This window comes from Somniosus microcephalus, unplaced genomic scaffold, assembly GCF_052327205.1.
Source record: "Somniosus microcephalus isolate GS21.2 unplaced genomic scaffold, FLI_Smic_1.0 unresolved_chr3, whole genome shotgun sequence".
In the NCBI taxonomy this organism is placed as follows: Eukaryota; Metazoa; Chordata; class Chondrichthyes; order Squaliformes; family Somniosidae; genus Somniosus; species Somniosus microcephalus.
In genome coordinates this window covers 71,673,004-71,694,639 of record NW_028225181.1, presented here as the reverse complement: position 1 = coordinate 71,694,639, position 21,636 = coordinate 71,673,004, and the positions used below count along the sequence as shown (strand labels likewise).

General features: G+C 43.6%; 1 gene segment (V, D, J or C); it reads right to left on the bottom strand.

The window, feature by feature from the left end:
- Positions 1-20,826, bottom strand: part of LOC147091956 (Ig heavy chain C region, secreted form-like) — a 32,740-nt gene extending 11,914 nt beyond the window's left edge. Inside the window, 7 exon segments of the C gene segment in view lie at positions 2,616-2,945; positions 3,445-3,753; positions 6,253-6,582; positions 7,080-7,388; positions 9,499-9,813; positions 10,381-10,677; positions 20,737-20,826. Of these exon segments, the coding sequence occupies positions 2,616-2,945; positions 3,445-3,753; positions 6,253-6,582; positions 7,080-7,388; positions 9,499-9,813; positions 10,381-10,677; positions 20,737-20,755 (1,909 nt within the window).
- Positions 20,827-21,636: the final 810 nt, after the last annotated feature.

Here is a 21,636-nt window from a genome sequence, read left to right as displayed (position 1 = left end):
TGTACTTTCCCCTCTCTCTGGTGTGGTGTTGTGGTACATTGGGTTAACAATTGTACTTTCCCCTCTCTCTGGTGGGGGAGTTGTGGTACATTGGGTTAACAATTGTTCTTTCCCCTCTCTCTGGTGGGGGAGTTGTGGTACATTGGGTTAACAATTGTTCTTTCCCCTCTCTCTGGTGGGGGAGTTGTGGTACATTGGGTTAACAATTGTTCTTTCCCCTCTCTCTGGTGGGGGAGTTGTGGTACATTGGGTTAACAATTGCCCTTTCCTCTCTCTCTGGTGTGTGCGTGGTTGGAACAGTAGGTTACCAATTGCCCTTTCCTCTCTCTCTTTTGGGGGAGTGGAGAAACAGTCGGTTAACAATTGCCCTTTCCTCTCTCTCTGGAGAGGGAGTCGGGGAACAGTGGGTTAACAATCTCCCTTTCCTCTCTCTCTGGTAGGGGTGTGTGAGTACAGTGGGTTAACATTTACACTTTCCCTTCTCTCTGGTAGGGGTGTGGGAGTACAGAGGGTTAACAATTGCCCTTTCCTCGCTCTCTGGTTGTGCGGTTGTGATACAGTGGGTTAACAATTGTCCTTTCCACTCTCTCTCTTGTGGTGGGGTGGGGTGTACAGTGGGATAACAATTGCTCTTTCCTCTCTCTGGTGGGGGAGTGGGTGTACAGTGGGTTAACAATGCTCTTTCCTCTCTCTCTGGTAGGGGTGTGGTCGTACAGTGGGTTAACATTTGCCCTTTCACATATCTCTGGTTGGGGTGTGGGATTACTGTGGGTTAACAATTGCCCTTTCCTCTCTCTCTGGTAGGGGTGTGGTAGTACAGTGTGTTAACATTTGCCCTTTCACTTATCTCTGAAGGGGTGTGGGTGTACTGTGGGTTAACAATTGCCCTTTCCTCTCTCTGGTAGGGGAGTTGTGGTACATTGGGTTAACAATTGACCTTTCCTCTCTCTCTTGTGGTGGGGGAGTGGGTGTACAATGTGTTCACAATTGCACTTTCCTTTCTCTCTGGTGGGGGAGTGGGGGTACAGTGGGTTTACAATTGCACGTTCCTCTCTCTCTTGTAGAGGAGTGGGTGTACAGTGGGTTAACAATTGCCCTTTCCTCTCTCTCTGGCAGGGTGTTGTTGTACATTGGGTTAACAATTGTCCTTTCCCCTCTCTCTGGTAGGGCAGTTGTGGTACACTGGGTTAACAATTGCTCTTTCTCCTCTCTGTGGTAGGGGAGTTGTGGTCCAGTGGGTTAACAATTGCCCTTTCCTCTCTCTCTGGTGGGGAAGTTGGGGTACAGTGGGTTAAGAAATGCACTTTCCCCTCTCTCTAGAAGGGGAGTTGTGGTACAGTGGGTTAAGAATTGCACTTTCCCCTCTCTCTAGAAGGGGAGTTGTGGTACATTGGGTTAACACTTGCACTTTCCCCTCTCTCTAGAAGGGGAGTTGTGGTACAGTGGGTTAAGAATTGCACTTTCCCCTCTCTCTAGAAGGGGAGTTGTGGTACAGTGGGTTAAGAATTGCCCTTTCCCCTCTCTCTAGAAGGGGAGTTGTGGTACAGTGGGTTAAGAATTGCACTTTCCCCTCTCTCTAGAAGGGGAGTTGTGGTACATTGGGTTAACACTTGCACTTTCCCCTCTCTCTAGAAGGGGAGTTGTGGTACATTGGGTTAACAATTGCCCTTTCCCCTCTCTCTAGAAGGGGAGTTGTGGTACAGTGGGTTAAGAATTGCACTTTCCCCTCTCTCTAGAAGGGGAGTTGTGGTACATTGGGTTAACAATTGCCCTTTCCCCTCTCTCTAGAAGGGGAGTTGTGGTACAGTGGGTTAAGAATTGCACTTTCCCCTCTCTCTAGAAGGGGAGTTGTGGTACATTGGGTTAACACTTGCACTTTCCCCTCTCTCTAGAAGGGGAGTTGTGGTACAGTGGGTTAAGAATTGCACTTTCCCCTCTCTCTAGAAGGGGAGTTGTGGTACAGTGGGTTAAGAATTGCACTTTCCCCTCTCTCTGGTAGTGGAGTTGTGGCACAGTGGGTTAACAAATGCCCTTTCCTCTCTCTCTGGTAGGGGTGTTGTGGTACATTGGGTTAACAACAGGCAGGCAAATGGTCATCGACCTGAAACGTTAGCTATTTCTCTCTGCACAGATGCCGCCTGAATGCTGAGAATTTCCAGCATTTCCTGTTTTTATCTGAGATTTCCACCATCTGCAGTATTCTGCTATTGAACGAGAAATGCGGAGACCGAGATCTTAATCTGCTGCTTTTGTTTATCGGAAATGGGAATTTTAAGCTTCCCCCAGCGGGAGGAAAGTTGCTGAAGTTACGTTGAGTAAAGTTTTATGAGAAAGCTTCATTTTATCTCTAACTCACGGTGAATCTGAGCAGGGAGCGCTGACTATACAAGCCATGGACCCAAGACCCAAAAACTCCCAACTTCAGATACAAAGCCCGCCCCTTGACAACAATGGGAAGCACAACTTACTAAGTGGCTGTGTTTTTAACTCACAGTTGGAAGACAACGCATTTATTGATATTTATTTAAGAACGGAAATGCAATCGAGAGTTTCTCATTGACAAGAATTGACGGTGTCCATCAGTATAAGGGAAATGTTCAGAAAACTTGGTTTACCACTGGATTTATTGACCGTTCTGGTGATGATCTTCAAGGGGATCGCTTCATGTCCCACCACACAGGAATAGGAAGCGCCGTTGGCCCACTCCTCTGCTGCAATGGATAACAGGCTGTAGATGAAGAAGGAACTGCTGCCGTTCTCCGCCAACACCTCGGTGTTCTTGTAGTTGCTGGAATTGAGCGGCTTGTCATTGACGGTCCACTTGATGAAGGTCTCTCGGGGGGAGAAACCTCTCGCTAAGCAGGTGAGGGTGACGGACCTCTGTGTGGAGATTTCTTCTGACGAGGGCAGGAGGACAGACACGGATGGTTGACGCAGATCTTGAGCTGCAGGACAATTAGAATAAAGGAGAATAAGCTGGAGAATTCCAGAGACAATGAAAGCGGTGGTTAGATGTGAGGGAAATGTGATTCACGCTGACTTTTAAAGTACATATTTTCCCCTCTGGATCCTGTCCGGTTTTCAACCCGCAGTTGAGGGATATGCAATGCTTCTCTCTGAGAGCTTGAATAGTTGAATTCACAGCACAGAAACTGGCCATTCGGCCCAACAAATCTGGGCAGGTGTTTATGCTCCACAGGAGACACCTCCCACCTTACTTCATCTAACCACAATAGTATATCGTTCTATTACCTTTTCCCTCATGGGCTTATCTACTTTCCCCTTAGGTGAATTATTTCGGGTCCCAGAATGTTTAGTTAGTGGAATTACCAATCTGAATTATCAGAGTGGTCCATTAAAGCTCTTACTATAATGAATTGGCCCGTATACATACACAGGAAATAGACACAGTGTCTCACTTATTGCTACACTCTCACTGCTCACCTGTTTCCTTGTGGATGGAATCGCTTATAGCAGTCGGCATATCCTGATGGCTCACCACGCAGGAGAACTCATCCCCACTCAGCCAGGCTTGTGTCGAGATGTTTATGTTGCTGATGACGCTGTTGGGTTCCTCTCCGGGTTGAATGGCAATTTCTGATTTCAAAGTCTCCTTTCCTCGGGTCCAGGACACGGTGAATCCATAAGGAGCATTAGACACGACGCAGGTTAAGATCACCATCGTCTCCAGTAAGACCTGTTCTAGTGATGGCTGTCGAAGCATAATCAGTGGATCGCTGTTTGTGATAGGATCTGTGAAATGGGAATGAAAGTCAAGCAAAGCTTCATCTTCAGAATCTGGACACCAGCATTCAGCCATTACTGGCTCAAGGAGATTCAATCACCATTGTGAATTCACCCTGCCGCTGTTGCTTAAACACCATCGTTATTGGATAGACAAAGAAATGGCACCGAATCCGGCTAACTCTTTAACATTTCCTGAGTATTTGCACCCAGAGCTTCCTGTAATGTGCTGTGAAGCAAATACGTGGCGTAAAAAAAAGAATAAATTCAAGCGCAATTGTGTTACGCACTAACTAGAGCTCTTGCCGAAATCCATTGCTCCTTTATGCCCGTCTATAGATCCTGGTGCCCAAACACATCTCTGATCATTATAATGCATCTGCCCCAAGGTGTCAGGAGCTCGAAAATTACACTGCTTCAAAACGGCTGTCAAATAAAATCCAGGATTTTAGGTGAAACAGGAAAAAAGTGAATTTCCTGTTTTCTTGTTATGATTTTTGGGGCGATGAATATGTGCAGGAACCTGTTGCAGCCCCCATCAGAGGAGAGGTGATACGTCGGGAGAATGGAGCTCCAAGGCCTCTTTTGTGGTGGGGAATGATTTGAAATGCCGTGGTGTGTTAGTTTGCTAATTTGTGTCATTAGTGAGCATTTCTCATGTCTGGTGTGACAGTCAGAATGAAGTATGACCGCAGGGCAGCAATAGGAACACAGGAATAGGAGGTGGGCATTCATCCCATCCAGCTTGTTCTGTTATTCAATGAGATCATGGCGGATTTGCACCTGAACACCATCTACCAGCTTTCTTTCTGTAACCCTTGATAACCTTGCCTAACAAAAATCTATCAATCTCTGTTTTGCTATTTTCAGTTGCCGCCCATCCTCAACATCATTTGGGGGAGAGATTGTGAGATACAGTGGTATAACAAATGCCCTTTCCTCTCTCACTGGTGGATGACTGGAGAACCAGTGGCTTTACAATTGCCCTCTCCCCACTCGAAGGTGGGTAGTGGCAGTTACAGTGGTATAACAGTTGCCCTTTCCTCATTCTCTGGTGGGTGAGTGGAGATTCAGTGGGTTAAGAATTGCCCTTCCCCCTCTCTCTGTTGGGGGAGTGGGAGTTACAGTGGTATAACAATTGCCCTTTATTCTCTCTCTGGTGGGTGAGTGGAGATACAGTGGGTATAACAATTGCACTTTCCCCTCTCTCTGTTGGGGGAGTGGGAGGTAGAGTGGTAATCCAATTGCCCTTCATTCTCTCACTGGTGGGTGAGTGGAGATACACTGGCTTAAAAATTCCCCTTTCCCCTCTTTCTGGTGGGGTAGTGGGTGTACAGTGGGTTAACAATAGCCTGTTCCCCTCTCTCTGGTGGGAGAGTGGGGTTCATGGGTTAACAGTCGCCATTTCCCCTCTTTCTGCTGGGCGATTGAAGATACGGTGGGCTTACAATTGTCCTTTCCCTATCAATGGTGTGGGAGTGGAGTACAGCGAGTTAACAACTGCCCTTGCCCTATCATTGGAGGGTGTGTGGGGCACAGTGGGTTAAACACTGCCCTTTCATTTTCTGTGGTGATGGAGTGGCGGTAGAGTTGGTTAACAACTGCCCTGTCCCTATCTATGGTGGTGGAGTGTGGGTGCATTTGGTTAACAATTGCCCTTACCATCTCTCTCCTGGGTGAGTGGAGATACAGTGAGTGAAGATTTTCACTGTCCCCTCTCTCTGGTGGGGCAGTAGGGGTCCAGTGGGTTATTAATTGCCCTTTCCCTTCTCTCTGGTGGGACAGTGTGACTACTGTGGGTTAACAATTGCCCTTTCCCCTCTATCTTGTGAGACAGTGGGGTACTGTTGGTTAATAATTGCACTTTCCCCTCTCTCTGCTGGGAGAGTGTGGGTACAGTGGGTTAATAATTGCACTTTACCATCTCTCTAGTGGGACAGTGAGGCTAGTGTGGCTAGTGTGGGTTAACAATTGCCCTTTCCCCTCTCTGTGCTGGGAGAGTGGGGGTACAGTTGGTTAATAACTGCCCTTTACCCTCTCTCTGGTGGGACAGTGAGGCTACTGTGGGTTAACAATTGGCCTTCCTCTCTCTCTGGTGGGGGTACATTTCGTGCTCGTTTGTGGCCCTCACATCAGTTCGCAGTTGCTGCGATTATTGAAATGTAAATGTCCCCAATTCTGAAGGGATGGACAACAATGGTAACTGGGATAAAAACAGAAATGGCTGCAAAAACTCAGCAAGTCAGGCGGAATCTGTGCAGATAGGAACAGAGTCAAGCTTTCAGGTCGACGACCCTTCATCAAAACGGGCTGCCGAAAGGTAATCGACCTGAAACCTTGGCAAAAATGGAAACAAAATTAATTGAAAGGTGTTTTTTTAACTCAGGAATGGAAGAAAAGACCTTTATTGATGTTTATTTAAGAACTTAAATGCAAGCGAGTATTTCTCATTGACAAGAATTAACGGAGTCCATCAGTACAAGGGAAATGTTCATTAGCATTCTTTACCGCTGGATTTATTGACCGTTCTGGTGATGATCTTCAAGGGGATCGCTTCATGTCCCACCACACAGGAGTAGGAAGCGCCGCTGGCCCACTCCTCCGCTGCAATGGATAACAGGCTGTAGATGAAGAAGGAACTGCTGCCGTTCTCCGCCAACACCTCGGTGTTCTTGTAGTTGCTGGAATTGAGCGGCTTGTCATTAACGGTCCACTTGACGAAGACCTCTCGTGGGGAGAAACCTCTCGCTAAGCAGGTGAGGGTGACGGACCTCTGAGCGGAGACATCTTCTGCCGAGGGCAGGAGGACAGACACGGACGGTTGCCGCGGATCTTGAGCTGCAGGACAATTAGAATAAAGAACAATAAGCTGGAGAATTCCAGAGACAATGGAAGCGGTGGTTAGATGTGAGAGAAATGTGCTTCACGCCGATTTTTAAAGGATTTATATTCTCCTCTGGACCCTGTTCGGTTTCCAAGCCTGAGCTGACTGATATGCAATCCTTCTCTATGAGCCTGAAGAGTTGGGTTTACCGCACAGAATCAGGCTCTTCGGCCCAACAGCTCTGAGCCGGTGATTATGCTCCACAAGAGACACCTCCCACCTCATTTATCTAAACCCTAATGGCATATCCTTCGATTCTGTTTTCCCTCATGAACTTATCTATCTTCCCCTTAAGTGCATTACCTCGATTCCCAGGGTATTTAGTTAGTGGAATTATCAATCTGAATGATCAGAGTGGTCCATTAGAACTCATAATAGAACGAATTGGTCCTTACTCAAACCTAGGAAACAGCCACAGTGTCTCACTTATTGCTACACTCTCACTGCTCACCTGTTTCTTTGTGGATGGAATCTCTGATAGGAGTTGGCATATCCTGATGGCTCACCACGCAGTAGAACTCATCCCCACTCAGCCAGGCTTGTGTCGAGATGTTTATTTTGCTGATCACGCTGTTGGGATCCTCTCCAGGTTGAACGGCAATCTCTGATTTCAAAGATTCCTTTCCTCGGGTCCAGGTCACGGTGACTCCATAAGGACCATTAGACAGGACGCAGGTTAAGGTGACCGTCGCCTCCAGTAAGACCTGTTCTAGTGACGGTTGGTGAAGAGTAATCACTAGATCGCTGCATGAGGAACAATCTGTGAAACAGAAATGAAAGTCAAGCAATGTTTCATCTTCAGAATCAGGACACCAGTATTCACCCATTTCTGACTCAAGCAGAATAAATCTCCCTGTTGATTAAGCACCAGCGTTATTGGAATGACAATAAATTGTCAACGATTCTGGGGGACTCTTTAATATTTCCTGTGTATTTGCCCCCAGAACTCCTGTAATGGGCTGTGAAGCAATTACCAGGCGTTAAACAATGAATAAATTCGGGTGCAATTTATTTACGCACTGAAAACAGCTCTTCCCATAATCCCTTGCTCCTTTATGCCCGTCCATACATCCTGGTGCCCGAACACATCTCCGCTCATTATAATGTCTCTGTCCCCAGGTTCAAGAGCTCTTCACGAAAATTACACAGTTTCAAAAAGGCTGTCAAATAAAATCCATGATTTTCGGTGCAACAAGAAAAAACTGAATCTTCTGGTTTCTTGTTCCGATATTTGGGGCGATGAAAATGTGTAGGAATACTCAGAGTAGAAGTGAAATGTCGGGAGCTGGAATTCCAAAGGGGTGTTTTTGGTGGGGAATAATTTGTAAAGCCGGTGTGAGGTAGTTTGTTTATTTCTGTCATAGTGAGCTTTTCTCATGCCTGGTGAGAGAGAGAGACTCAGAATGAAATATGACCTCATGGCAGCAGTAGAAACACAGCAACAGGAGGAGGCCATTCAGCCCATCCAGCCTGGCCCACCATTCAATGAGATCATGGCTGATCTGCACCTCAACACCATCTACCTGCAATGTTTCTGTAACCCTTGCCCAACATAAATCTATCAATCTCAGTATTGATATTATCAATTGACGCCCACCTTGAACAGCTTTGTGGGAGAGAGAGTTCCGGATTTCCACAGCCCTTTGCACGAAGAAGTGGTTTCTGACCTCACCCCTGAACGGCCTAGCTCAAATTTTAAGATTATCCCCCGTTGTTCTGGACTTCTCCAGCAGAGGAAATACTTTATCTCTATATGACCACCAATTCCAAAAATTATCTTAATTCGTTCACCCTTTAATCTTCTATACTCAAAGCAATGCACGCCTAGTCAGTGCAATATGTCCTCAAAATGTAATACTTCTTGCCCCGTAACATTCTGGTAAATCTGCAACGCACCCCCTCCAAGGTCAGTATATCCTGCCTGATGTGTGGAGCCCAGAACTGAACACAGTTCTCTAAATAGGGTAAATGACCTTTCTAGCAGTGGGTTCCTGGAAAATTATCAGTAAAGGCCTCCAGACACCTACTGCCGCTCGGAATATGATCAGCCAGCTCAGGATAAACCGGAGCCCAAGGACACCTCACTCACTGTCTGACATCAGAGTCGAGGGAAACCTATAGCGAGGTTATTAAATCCAGAACTGTGAGGAATCCTAATTGATGAAGATGGTTGGTTCAAGTCCCACTCCAGAGACTTGAACACAGAATGGAAACTGACACTCCCAATGCAGTACTGATTGAGCGCTGCACTGTATTTTGGATGAGGTGTTCAAGCGAGGATCAATCTGCCCTCTCAATTGGACGTAAGACATCCCATGGCACCATTTCAAAGAAGAGCAGGGGAGTTGTCCCGGTGCCATGGCAAATAATTACCCCTCAACAAATATCACAAAAAAAAAACCTGGTCTTTATCACATTGCTGTTTGTGGGAGCTTGTTGTGCACAAAATGTCTTCCTCATTTTGTACATTACAACAGTGGCCACATTTCAAGCGTAATTCATTGGTTGTCAATCGATTTGCGGCAGTCTGAGGTCCCGGAAGGCGCTGTATAAAGCCAATTCTTTATTATCTTTTACATCCGAAGGAAACACAAACTGCATGATTGTATATTATAATTAGAGCTAACACAGGGTAAATCTGAAAATAAGGACACCTCACTCACTGTCTGACATTACAGCTGAGGGAATTCTTCTTTGCTGGTGAAGGGATGGAATCCTAAACCTTGAGGAATCCCACTTACATCGGAAGGAAACACCAAAGTGTTTGCTTGTAAATTAGAAACTGTGCTGTGCTATGGACTAATTCCAATAAAATTCTGACTCAGAGCGGCACTGGAAATGGGTTGGAACTCCCCGACTGTGCCTCTTACCCTGAGAGTTGGCAATGTTTCGGCTTTGGGTAACCCCTTCATGAGTGACCTGGCAGGTGTAGACCGAGCCGCTGAACCATTCGCCGGCGGGGACTGTCAGCAGACTGGTGGTCGAGAAGGTCCCGTTCACTTCACAGACGAGAGAGGTGACGAAGCCCGAATGCATGAGTTGTCCATTCTTCAGCCAATTCACGGTCAGTGACTCTGGATGGAAGTCCATGATTGAACACACGACCTTTGCATATCTGCTGCTGGTGATTTGGTCACTGGAACTCGCCGTGAGGATAACAGTTGGATGGACCACTGTATCACGTTCTGGGGAATACATGTTTTGGACATTCATTGCAAAATAAATGATTAAGAAATGCATAGTGTCCTTATCATTAAACAAGTCCTTTACTATCTGGCACACATTAGCAAGGCATTTCCAAGGACCAGAATTCTGCACGATATTCGAAGTGTGATATGGAGACCAGGACTGTGCACAATATTCTAAAAGTGATATGGACACCAGGACTCTGCACAGTATTCTAATTGTGATATGGAGACCAGGACTCTGCACAGTATTCTAAGTGTGATATGGAGACCAGAACTCTGCACAGTATTCTATGAGTGATATGGAGACCAGGAATGTGCACAGTATTCTAAGTGTGATACGGTGACCAGAAGTCTGCACAGTATTGCAAGTGTGAGAAGGTAACCGGACTGTACACGGTATTCGAAGTGTGATATGGAGTCTAGGATTGTGCTCCGTACTCTAAGTGTGAAGTGGAGACCAGAACTGTTCACAATACGCTAAGTGTGGACTAACCAAGTTTCTATTCAAGTTGAACATAACTTCCCTGCTTTTCACAGTTTGCCCCTGCATCCCACTACACTAACCTGGCATTGGAACGATCCACACGGAATCTTTTCGTCGAACCACGCAGTAGATTGTGCTGCTCCCCATTTCTGACTCGGTGATGGTTAACTGGCTGCTCAGTGTGTAGGTTCCCCTCTTGTTGAGCAATGATGGATAAGTCATCAATCCAGTGTTGATCAGCTGTTTATCTTTTGTCCAGGAAACGCTGGTGATTTCGGGGTTGTAGTCCATTGCCAAACAGCCGAAAATGATGGAGCCGTCTGTGTTGGGTGGTTCACAGGAGAGTAGAGCGTAGAGGCTGGGAGGAGATGGTGTCGCTGGGAAAGAATGGCCAATTAGGCAAATTAGAATCTGTAATCCGGGCTCATAAAACAACCAAACAACGCGAAATTTGACTCCAGGATAAACTCTTTCCATCATTTGACGATCAAAAACTACAGCGGCATTTGCGCTTTTGTCAGGTCCATCATACGCGCCTGTCGACCCCCTGGTCGGGAACACACCTCTCTGTCCGAGTTCTATCATATTGCAAATATAAGAACATTTTCACCTCACCTCAATAAGGTATCTTTCATTCGATCTTACAATAGAAGGGCAGAGAGTTTTTCCTGCAATTTCGGCCAGCATTTATTTATCAATCAACACCACTTCTGGTCATTTACTTCATTGCAGTTTTTGGAAATTTGCTCTGTGTCAATTGACTAATGCTTTTCCCTACAAAACAGCAGTTACTCTACTTCAAAAGTAACAGCGTAATCCGCGCTTATAAAACTAGCAAAACATCAGCTCAAATCCGACACACACAGAATTGAACAGGAAACTTTTTCACGGCTAGTTTCTAAGATAAAAGCTGCAGATGAATCGGGATTGGGTCGAATCTATCTCTTTCCTGCTCAGTATTTGAGCGATGTACTTCAACGCCCTGTCATTTGTGCTCTGTCCCATTCTATTGAATGGATGCTTCATGAAGTTCCTCCTCGCTCCCACTCAATTAATTATCCGACTATAATATATGATTCCGAAATCCGGTTAATGGTAGTGTCTCTTTAAATGGCCCATTTTAGTTACAAAAGTACCTGATGACCTCCCACCAGTGAGAACAGGCGCTGCTTTCTGGGTCGTAACAGGCACCTCTTGTTGCTGATTGTATCGAGCATAATCTAATCATGGGGAGAGGTTTCTTCTATAAAAATCTAATATTGGTAACACTTAAATATTATACATTTATATGAGGCAGGGAGTAGTGGTGAGCGGATGTTGTACAAACTGTAGAAAATAATGCAGTGGGGTCTCCCATGGATCGGTATGAGGACCATTGTTGTTCTTGTTATATAAAAATGACCTGGACTTGGGTATACGGAGTACAATTTTGAAGTTCCCAGATGATTCAAATCTTGGCAAAGTAGCAAATAGTGAGCAGGATAGTAGCAGACTTCAGGAGGACTTACAGACTAGTGAAAAGAACAGGCACATGGTAGGTGCAATTTAGTGTGGATAAGTGTGAAGCGACGCACCTTGGGAGGAACAACATGGAGAAGCAGTATAATCTATATGGTACTATTTTGAGAGGATGCAAGAACAGAGAGATATGGATGTGCATATACACAAATCATTGAAGTTGGCGGGGAAAGTTGATAAAGCTGTTATGAAGGCGTATAGGACACTGGGCTTTGTAAATAGATACACGGATTATTTAAAAAAGGAAGCTATGCAAAACCTTTACAAATCAGGGGTCAGGCCTCAGCTGGAGTATTGAGCACAATCCTGTCAGCACAATTCAGGAAGGATGAAAGGCCTTTGAGAGGGTAGAGAAGAGGTTTACCAGGAAGTTACCAGGGATGAGGAACTTCAGTTGTGGAGAGATTGGAGAAGCTGGGATATTCTAGTTAGAGCAGAGGTTAAGTGGAGACTTAACAGAGCTGTTCAAAGTTATGGGAGGTTTGCTAGAGCAAATAGGCAGAAACTGATTCCTTTGGCAAGTAGGTTGGTAACCGAAGGTGACAGATTTAAAATAATTTCCCGAAGATCAAGCGGGACAATTGGGGTATTTCCCACAAGAGGGTTGCTAATTACTGGAAAGCACCAGCTGGCTGGACATGTACTTGAAGAGGACCCATTTGCAGGGTTAGGAGGAAAAGGCTGGGGTTTTTGAGGAAATTGGACAGTTTTCAGAGCCGGCACAGGCAGGACGGGCCGAATGGCCTCTTCCTGTGATGTACGTTGCTCTGATTCTAGAGGAGTCAGCGGAAATTGTTCTTCCCGATTTAATGGAAGGAAACACTTCATATCCTGAACCATAGAAACATAGAATATAGGAGCAGGAGTAGACCATTCGGCCCCTCGAACCTGTTCCACCATTTAATGAGATCATGGCTGATCATCCAAACTCATTACCCTGTCCCTGCTTTCTCCCAATATCCCTTGATCACTTTAGCATTAAGAAATATATCTAACTCCTTCTTGAAAATATGTAATGAATTGGCCTCAACTGCCCTGTGTGGCAGAAAATTCCTCAAGTTCACCACTTTCTGGGTGAAGAAATTCCTCCTCCTCTTAGTCCTAAATGGCTTACCACTTATCCGTAGACTGTGACCTCTGGGCCTGGACTCCCCGCCATGGGGAACATCCTTCCTGCATCTAGTCTGTCTAGTCCTGTCAGAATTTTATAAGTTTCAATGAGATCAACTCTCATTCTTCTAAACGCTAGCGAATATAAGCCTAATCGATCCAATCTCTCTTCATACGACATCCCAGGTATCAGCCTGGTGAATCTTCGCTGCACTCCCTCCATGGCAAGAAAATCCTTCCTCCGATAAGCCGACCAAACCTGCACACAATACTCAAGGTATGGTCTCACCAAGGCCCTGTACAACTGCAGCAAGACATCCTTGCTCCTCTACTCTAATCCTCTTGCTATGAAGGCCAACATACCATTTGCCTTCTTAACCACCTGCTGCACCTGCATGATTAGCTTCAGCGACTGGTGAACAAGGTAACCCAGGTCTCGTTACACTTCCTCTTTTCCCAATCTATTGCCATTAAGATAATAATCTTTCTTCCTGTTTTTGCCACCAAAGTGGATAACCTCGCATATTTCCACATTATACTGCATTTGCCATGCATCTGCCCAATCACCCAACCTGTCCAGATCATACTGGAGTTTCTCTGCATCCTCCTCACAGCACACACGCCCACCCAGCTTTGTGCCATCTGCAAACTTGGAGATATTACATCTAGTTCCCTCGTCTAGTTCATTAATATATATTGTGAATAGTTGGGGTCCTAGCACTGAACCCTGCAGTACCCACTAGTCACTGCCTGCCACTCAGAAAGAGACCCGTTTATTCCAACACTTTGCTTCCTTTCTGCCAACCAGTTTTCTATCCAAGTTATTACCTTACCCCCAATCCCATGTGCTTTAACATTGCACGCTAATCCCTTATGCGGGATTTTTCGAAAGCCTTCTCAAATTCCAAATACACCACATCGACTGGTTCTCCCTTATCTATTCTATCCGTTACATCCTCAAAAACTTCCAGTGGAACAGTCAAGCATGAATTACCTTTTCTAAATCCATGTTGACTTTGTCCGATCCTGTCACTGTTTTCCAAGTGCTCTGCAATTGCGTCTTTTATAATGTACTCTAGCATTTTCCCCACTTCCGATGTCAGGCTTATCAGTATATAAATCCCCGTTTTCTCTCTATCACCCTTTATAAATAGTGGAGGTACAATAGCTACCCTCCAATCCATTGGAACTGCTCCAGAGTCTATAGAATTTTGGAAGATGACCAGCAATGCATCCAGTATTTCCAGTGCCACTTCCTTAAGTACCCTAGGATGTAGATTATCAGGACTTGGGGATTTCTCAGCATTCAATCCCATCAATTTCCCTAACACCATTTCCCTACAAATACTGATGTCATGCAATCCCTCCCACTCATTCGACCCTATGTACCCTAACATATCTGGGAGGTTCTTTGTATCCTCCTTTGTGAAGGCAGAATCAAAGTATGTATTTTATTGGTCTGCCATTTCTTTGTTCCCCATTATAAATTCCCCTGATTCTGCCTGCAAGGGACCTATGCTTGACTTCAACAATCTTTTTCTCTTCTCATACCTATAGAAGCTTTTACAGTCAGTTTTTATGTTCCTGCAAGCTTACTCTAGAATATATCTTCCCCCTCTTAATTAATCCTTTTGTCCTCCTTTGCTCAATCGTAAACTGCTCCCAGTCCTCAGGTTTACTGCTTTTTCTGGCTAATTTATATGTCCTCTCCTCGGATCTTATGCTGTCCCTAATTTCCCTTGTTAGCCGCGATTGAGTCACCTTTTTTGTTTTATTTTTATGCCACTTCTATCAGATCTATTTTATTGTTTGTTACAATGAAAGGATATTTAAAACAAAGGGATCTGAGCAATCTGACGCAAATGTGTGACTTGGTTATATTATAAAGGCTTAAAGCTCATTGTGAATGATGACTCATTGCAGGCTGAATGTAAATCTTTAATTGTTTCACAGAAGTGCAGCTCAGTTACTGTCTGCCTTGTGTTGTGACCCAGTCCAATAACTGCAACTCGGTCGAATTTGTCCCTTTTCAAAAGAAAAATGAACGAAGTTATGATGTCAAACTTAAAGTTCCCAAGATGGTTACACCGAGCGGGACTATCAACTTTCTGCATTTAAATTTTTAAAATAACTTCCAGCCTCCCATCAGATTAGAACAGGTGCTGCCTTCTGGCGCTACAGCCACTTCCTCAAACTGTTTGTTCTGAAAGTGAGCTCAGGATCAGGTCAATCTCATTCAATAATTAGCTGATATCCAAAATGATTAAACATTAACACTTTATTCAAATTTGGGCATGTTTTCCAAAAAATGTTGCCATCAATAAATGTGCCTTGTTCAACCTGGGCAATGGAACAATTTATTGTTATATATCTGACTCGAGCACTCTCAAGTTATTGGTTAGCTGCAGTTTAAGGGTCTGACCAAGCACTCTCAGGTCCGATATAGCACGGATAAGATAGAATGACGATCGCTCTGAATTAACCTGCTGGTCAGATCGGGAGTAGCAAGGTTTGGATGCTGAGAAATGCTCCCTCTCCACTGTCCTGTCAGGCTCTCTGGGTCAAATATAGTAAGAGATAGATATATTTTTAAATTGCCAGGTCAGATTCAAGACGAGTTAGATAGAGAAAACAGCTCCATAAGCACTGCCCAGGCAAATATTCACGGCTCACATACAACAGAAACTACATACAGTGTAAACCTCCTTCTACACGGTCCGACCAAAGACTGTGCGGCAAGTTGATACTCAGTTCAGAAACAGAGTAAAACTTTTTACCATTTTGTCCCATCAACGATTCCCAGCTCTACAAAAGCACAGTTTGGATACAAAATAACTTCTCCATAAAATGCTTTTACAATTTGCTCAGTTAGGTAAAGCACAATTATATACAACATAAAGCTTCAAATACACTATTTCATTAAAGCGTTCCAGCTCACATATAGCAATGATTGGATAGAAGGTGAATCTGTATTGAACGTGCCCATCACCTCCACGTCATTGTAAGTAGGAGGCTAGATCTCCTTCTGCACTGCCCTTCAAACGCACTCAGGGCAGGTACAGCGCAGGTTAGATACAGTCTAAAATCTCCACTACACTGTCCCATCAAACACACTCAGGGCAGGTACAGCACGTGTTAGATACTGAGCAAAGCTCACTCTACACTGTCCCATCAACACTCCCAGGGCAGGTACAGCACGGCTTAGATACAGACTAAAGCTCACTCTACACTGTCCCATCAAACACTCACAGGGCAGGTACAAGACGGGTTAGATACAGAGTAAAGCTCACTCTACATTGTCCCATCAAACACTCACAGGGCAGGTACAAGACGGGTTAGATACAGAGTAAAGCTCACTCTACACTGTCCCATCAAACATTCCCAGGACAGGTGCAGCACGGGTTAGATACAGAGTAAAGCGCACTCTGCACTGTCCCATCAAACACACTTAGGGCAGGTACAGCGCAGGTTACATACAGAATAAAACCTCCTCTACACTGCCCCGTCAAACAGTCCCAGGGCAGGTACAACACGGGTTAGGTACAGAGTAACACTCCCTCTTCACTGTCCCACCAAACGCTCCCAGTGCAGTTAAAGCACGGGTTAGATACAGAGCAAATCTCCCTCTACACTGTCCCATCAAACACTCACAGGGCAGGTTCAACACGGGTCAGATACTGAGTAAAGCATTACACTATCTGTTTAAATTGTCAAAATAACTTCCAGCTTCCCGGAAGATCAGAATCGGCGCTGCTTTCTGGAGCGTTACCGTCACTTCCTGAAAATGTTTATTCAGAAAGTGAGCTCAGGATCACGCCAATCTCATTCAATAATTAGCTGATACTCAAAATGTTTAAAGATTATCAATTCATTGGGCCAGAAATTCGGGTCCCCACGGGTGATTTCGTGTTAATATTCTGTGAGCCTTTCTGGACCTTCCTCCTCAGAACCACCCGCTCCTGGAACTTGTGTAATGAAATGAATCTGCTTGAAATTCATTGTGTTGCCTGTCATCTGCAGCCTTATTAATAAAATTAATTAATAGTAATTTTAAACCTAATTCTGACTATTTTTGATATAATAGGGTTTTACTTCAATTGGAAGGATAATTCGACATAATTAAAATATTAAATAGTATAATACATCAATACAATCAGATAAATGTATTATTTTTACTTAAATCCAATCACATTTGAATCATTAAAAATGATCAGGAAAATGTAATACTCTCCAGCTCTCTGCCTACACGTATTCATTCTCATCATGTTTCTGAACTCTGATATAAACTGAAGTCTGTCTACTCTCAGAGTGTATTTCACATTATGGATTTCGGAGTGGACTGTTTTAAATAGTACAATTTCCGGCCGGGGTCACATCTCACTAACTACCGACGGGCTGTAACACCACCTGTTACCTAAAGCTGGACTCTCGAGTTGAAATATTCTCCTCAATCTTAAAAATAACAAATATTTGTATTAATTAAAAACCACCGGTGCAGTTTGCAGTCAGTAACATAGCCTCTGCTATTTAATAACACAGGCAATCCTTTATATTTTACTCCTGTAACACAGAATGCCCGTAAATTCATTATTATATATAGTCTGCTATTTACATTATGATCAAATAAAACTGGAGGAGAACAATTCATTCAGACCATCTGCGGCACTGAAACTTATTGAGCAATTGGAGGAGAAATATTGTTAATCAATTTAATATTAATAAGAATGAAACATAACTCTCAGAAATAATCTGTCCTTTGCCTTTCGTTCTATCCCATATAGAGCAGAGCTATGGGAGACAGGATGTTGTTTTAAATTTAAGATAATATGAACCTCTTGTGTTTAAATTAAAGTGTTTGACTTTCAATAGATTATTTTTCTGTCTCCAGCCTTACGCAGTCTGAACCTTCCTTGAATTAAAATAGAATCACATGAACAATTATTTGACTGCCAGCGACCTTTTTTCTCTTAGACTTTGGACTTGCTGAGTAGTTTAGTGATAATTGTCTCACTGTCAAACAATCAATATTATTGAAGGAATAATATGGTTTTGGTAGCACAGTATGAATTTCATAACTCGCCGCGTATATTAAATTGACAAACTGCAATTTACAACACGGATTTAAGTAGTATTTGAATACAACCCGTCATTCATCTGTGTAAAACATCCCTAATCCATCTGAACACAGCGGTGAAATCAGGATGTTATGAGAATCATTGCAGGCATAATTAACAACTCTCTCCAGCCTCTAAACTTCTCCGCTCATGTTAATTTTCCCCAGTGTACTGCAGAACTGTGGAAGGCGAATAAACTTTTCCGCTCATGTTAATTTCCCCCAGCGTACTGCAGAACTGTGGAAGGCGAATAAACTTTTCTGCTCATGATAATTTTCCCAGTGTACTGCAGAACTGTGGAAGGCGAATAAACTTTTCCGCTCATGTTAATTTTCCCAGTGTACTGCAGAACTGTGGAAGGTGAATAAACTTTAGTAATTCATATTTTTACTGTAGCATATTTTAGTAATATTGGGAGACATTATCGCGTTATTATCGCTGATTAATATTAATTAAAATTAACTACAACCTGAACACTTGTTAATGATGTAGATAGTAATTACAGTAACATTTCACGTATTAAATATGAGCATAATAGTCTATAGATTAATAGTTAAATGCATAATTATCACTTCAATATAAAGATACTTTAAATACCCTTCAATTACTTTTTATTTCTAAAACCTTCCTGTTTTGTGATAGTTTGAAACACATATAATGTTTGCTTTAGATCAGAAACCTGCTGCCCGTCGATGTCACCCAGATTAAACATTGTAGAAACGGCAAATAGTTTCACAAATTCTGGGTATTCAGAGTAACCAGACACACACTCTCCTCAGCAGATCAACACTGAATCACATCACTGAGGGGCTGAATCCACACTCTCCTCAGCAGATCAACACTAAATCACATCACTGAGGGGCTGAATCCACACTCTCCTCAGCAGATCAACACTGAATCACATCACTGAGGGGCTGAATCCGCACTCTCCTCAGCAGATCAACACTAAATCACATCACTGAGGGGCTGAATCCACACTCTCCTCAGCAGATCAACACTGAATCACATCACTGAGGGGCTGAATCCACACTCTCCTCAGCAGATCAACACTGAATCACATCACTGAGGGGCTGAATCCACACTCTCCTCAGCAGATCAACACTGAATCACATCACTGAGGGGCTGAATCCACACTCTCCTCAGCAGAACACCACTGAATCACATCACTGAGGGGCTGAATCCACACTCTCCTCAGCAGATCAACACTAAATCACATCACTGAGGGGCTGAATCCACACTCTCCTCAGCAGATCAACACTAAATCACATCACTGAGGGGCTGAATCCACACTCTCCTCAGCAGATCAACACTAAATCACATCACTGAGGGGCTGAATCCACACTCTCCTCAGCAGATCAACACTGAATCACATCACTGAGGGGCTGAATCCACACTCTCCTCAGCAGATCAACACTGAATCACATCACTGAGGGGCTGAATCCACACTCTCCTCAGCAGATCAACACTGAATCACATCACTGAGGGGCTGAATCCACACTCTCCTCAGCAGATCAACACTGAATCACATCACTGAGGGGCTGAATCCACACTCTCCTCAGCAGATCAACACTAAATCACATCACTGAGGGGCTGAATCCACACTTTCCTCAGCAGATCAACACTGAATCACATCACTGAGGGGCTGAATCCGCACTCTCCTCAGCAGATCAACACTGAATCATGTCACCGAGGGGCTGAATCCGCACTCTCCTCAGCAGATCAACACTAAATCACATCACTGAGGGGCTGAATCCACACTCTCCTCAGCAGATCAACACTAAATCACATCACTGAGGGGCTGAATCCACACTCTCCTCAGCAGATCAACACTAAATCACATCACTGAGGGGCTGAATCCCGCGACAGAACCTTTCATGGAGCAGCTGCTTAATTCTATAAACTCTTTCAGCAGAATCAAATGTATCATTGCATAAAACCTCAATACACAATCCAACGAATCCGCTTGTCACTGACCTAATTCATTATTGAAATAAGCAGGAATATATAATAATGATGGCAGAGTTGTGATTAGACAGATCATGTTCAATACATTAATATTGATTTTATAGCATATTTTAATAATATTGGGTGATATTACTAATTTTGTAAGTAATATTAATTTAATTCTGTTCCGGTTGCTAATTTGTTAATTTTGAATTTCTTAATTACAGTAACATATCACGTACTAAATATAAACGTTCATGAACATTAGATTAATAGATGTCTTGTAAGTATCACAAATAAAAAATCGTTAAAATATCTTAAGGTTATTTCTGAGCACTAACGCTCTCTGTTTTGTGCCTACAATCTCCTTTCAGACACATTTAAACACAATGTTTGGTTTTGATCAGAAAACCTGTAGAAAAATCGATGTCACCGAGATTAAACATTGCAAAAACTCCTATCAGTTTAAAAACCGTTAGGTTTTTAAAGTAACCCAGGCCCACAATCTCATCAGCCGATAAACAACAAATCACATCAATCAGAGACTCAAGCCCTCAACAGCAGTTTCAGTGAAGAAACAGTTTAAATCGATGATCCCATTGCAGCAGAATCAAATAACACATTGCAAAAAATCTCAATACAGGATCGACCGAGCCCAAGTTTCAGTGAATGAATTCATTGTTAAAATTAACAGAAATATAAAATCAAAATACGAAGACAACAGTTACTGAATGAGTGCATGTTTCTTACCTGCAGTCACCGTCACCATGGTCCCTTGTCCCCAGTAGTCGAGATAGTCACAGTGTTACATTCCCCGGGCTGGTCACACAATAACCGGCACTGCAGGGAAGAGACAGAAACACAACATTAGTTTAAATATCCATATCCCAGGGCAAAGAAAATCACGCTGGATCTTCATAAAATGCTAAATGCGTTAATGGAAACTTTTCACTCTTCACAAAATAACGTGATGGTTTATGTTTCACAGAGTAGCCCAAGAACATTTATCGAAATCACCAACTGTTGAATGAATAAATATCACAGTGTATTCATATTGAAACGTGCTAGTAGGACAGTGCTGGACACAAATAATACTCTATTGCATATACAGTTGGATTGTAAAAGCGATCACTGACCCAAACTCTGTCAATAAGTGCTGAGGGGTTTTTGTATTGACACTAACTGCTGTGCCATCCCAGTATCCTCCCACAGTGACAGGAACCCGCACAAATACTGCACTCACTCTCTGTGCAGTACTGACTCTCAACATTCACTTCAAATAGACATTCACTTCAAATAGACATTCATTTCTGATCCAGTTTAGAATTTACTCCAACAGTATGCAAAACTGAATGAAACTGAACACAGTTCCAACCATCTCCCTCCTGGTATCAGTCAGATTGAACCGAGCATCATATCCAGCTCTACAATTGCTGACACTGTTAACTGTAAACAGGAGCACAACCAGAACATCTCCATACATCGGTTAGTGGGTTAGACATTTACCATTGAATGTTCAGTTTGTTATTTCTGTAACAAGCGGCTTGTGATCTTGTTCTGAACACGGCCGTTAATATTGCATTTGATACAATTACTGACCGTCAGGTTATGATGGAAGTTGCTGAATTTCCCCTCGGTCTGTTCTTGTAC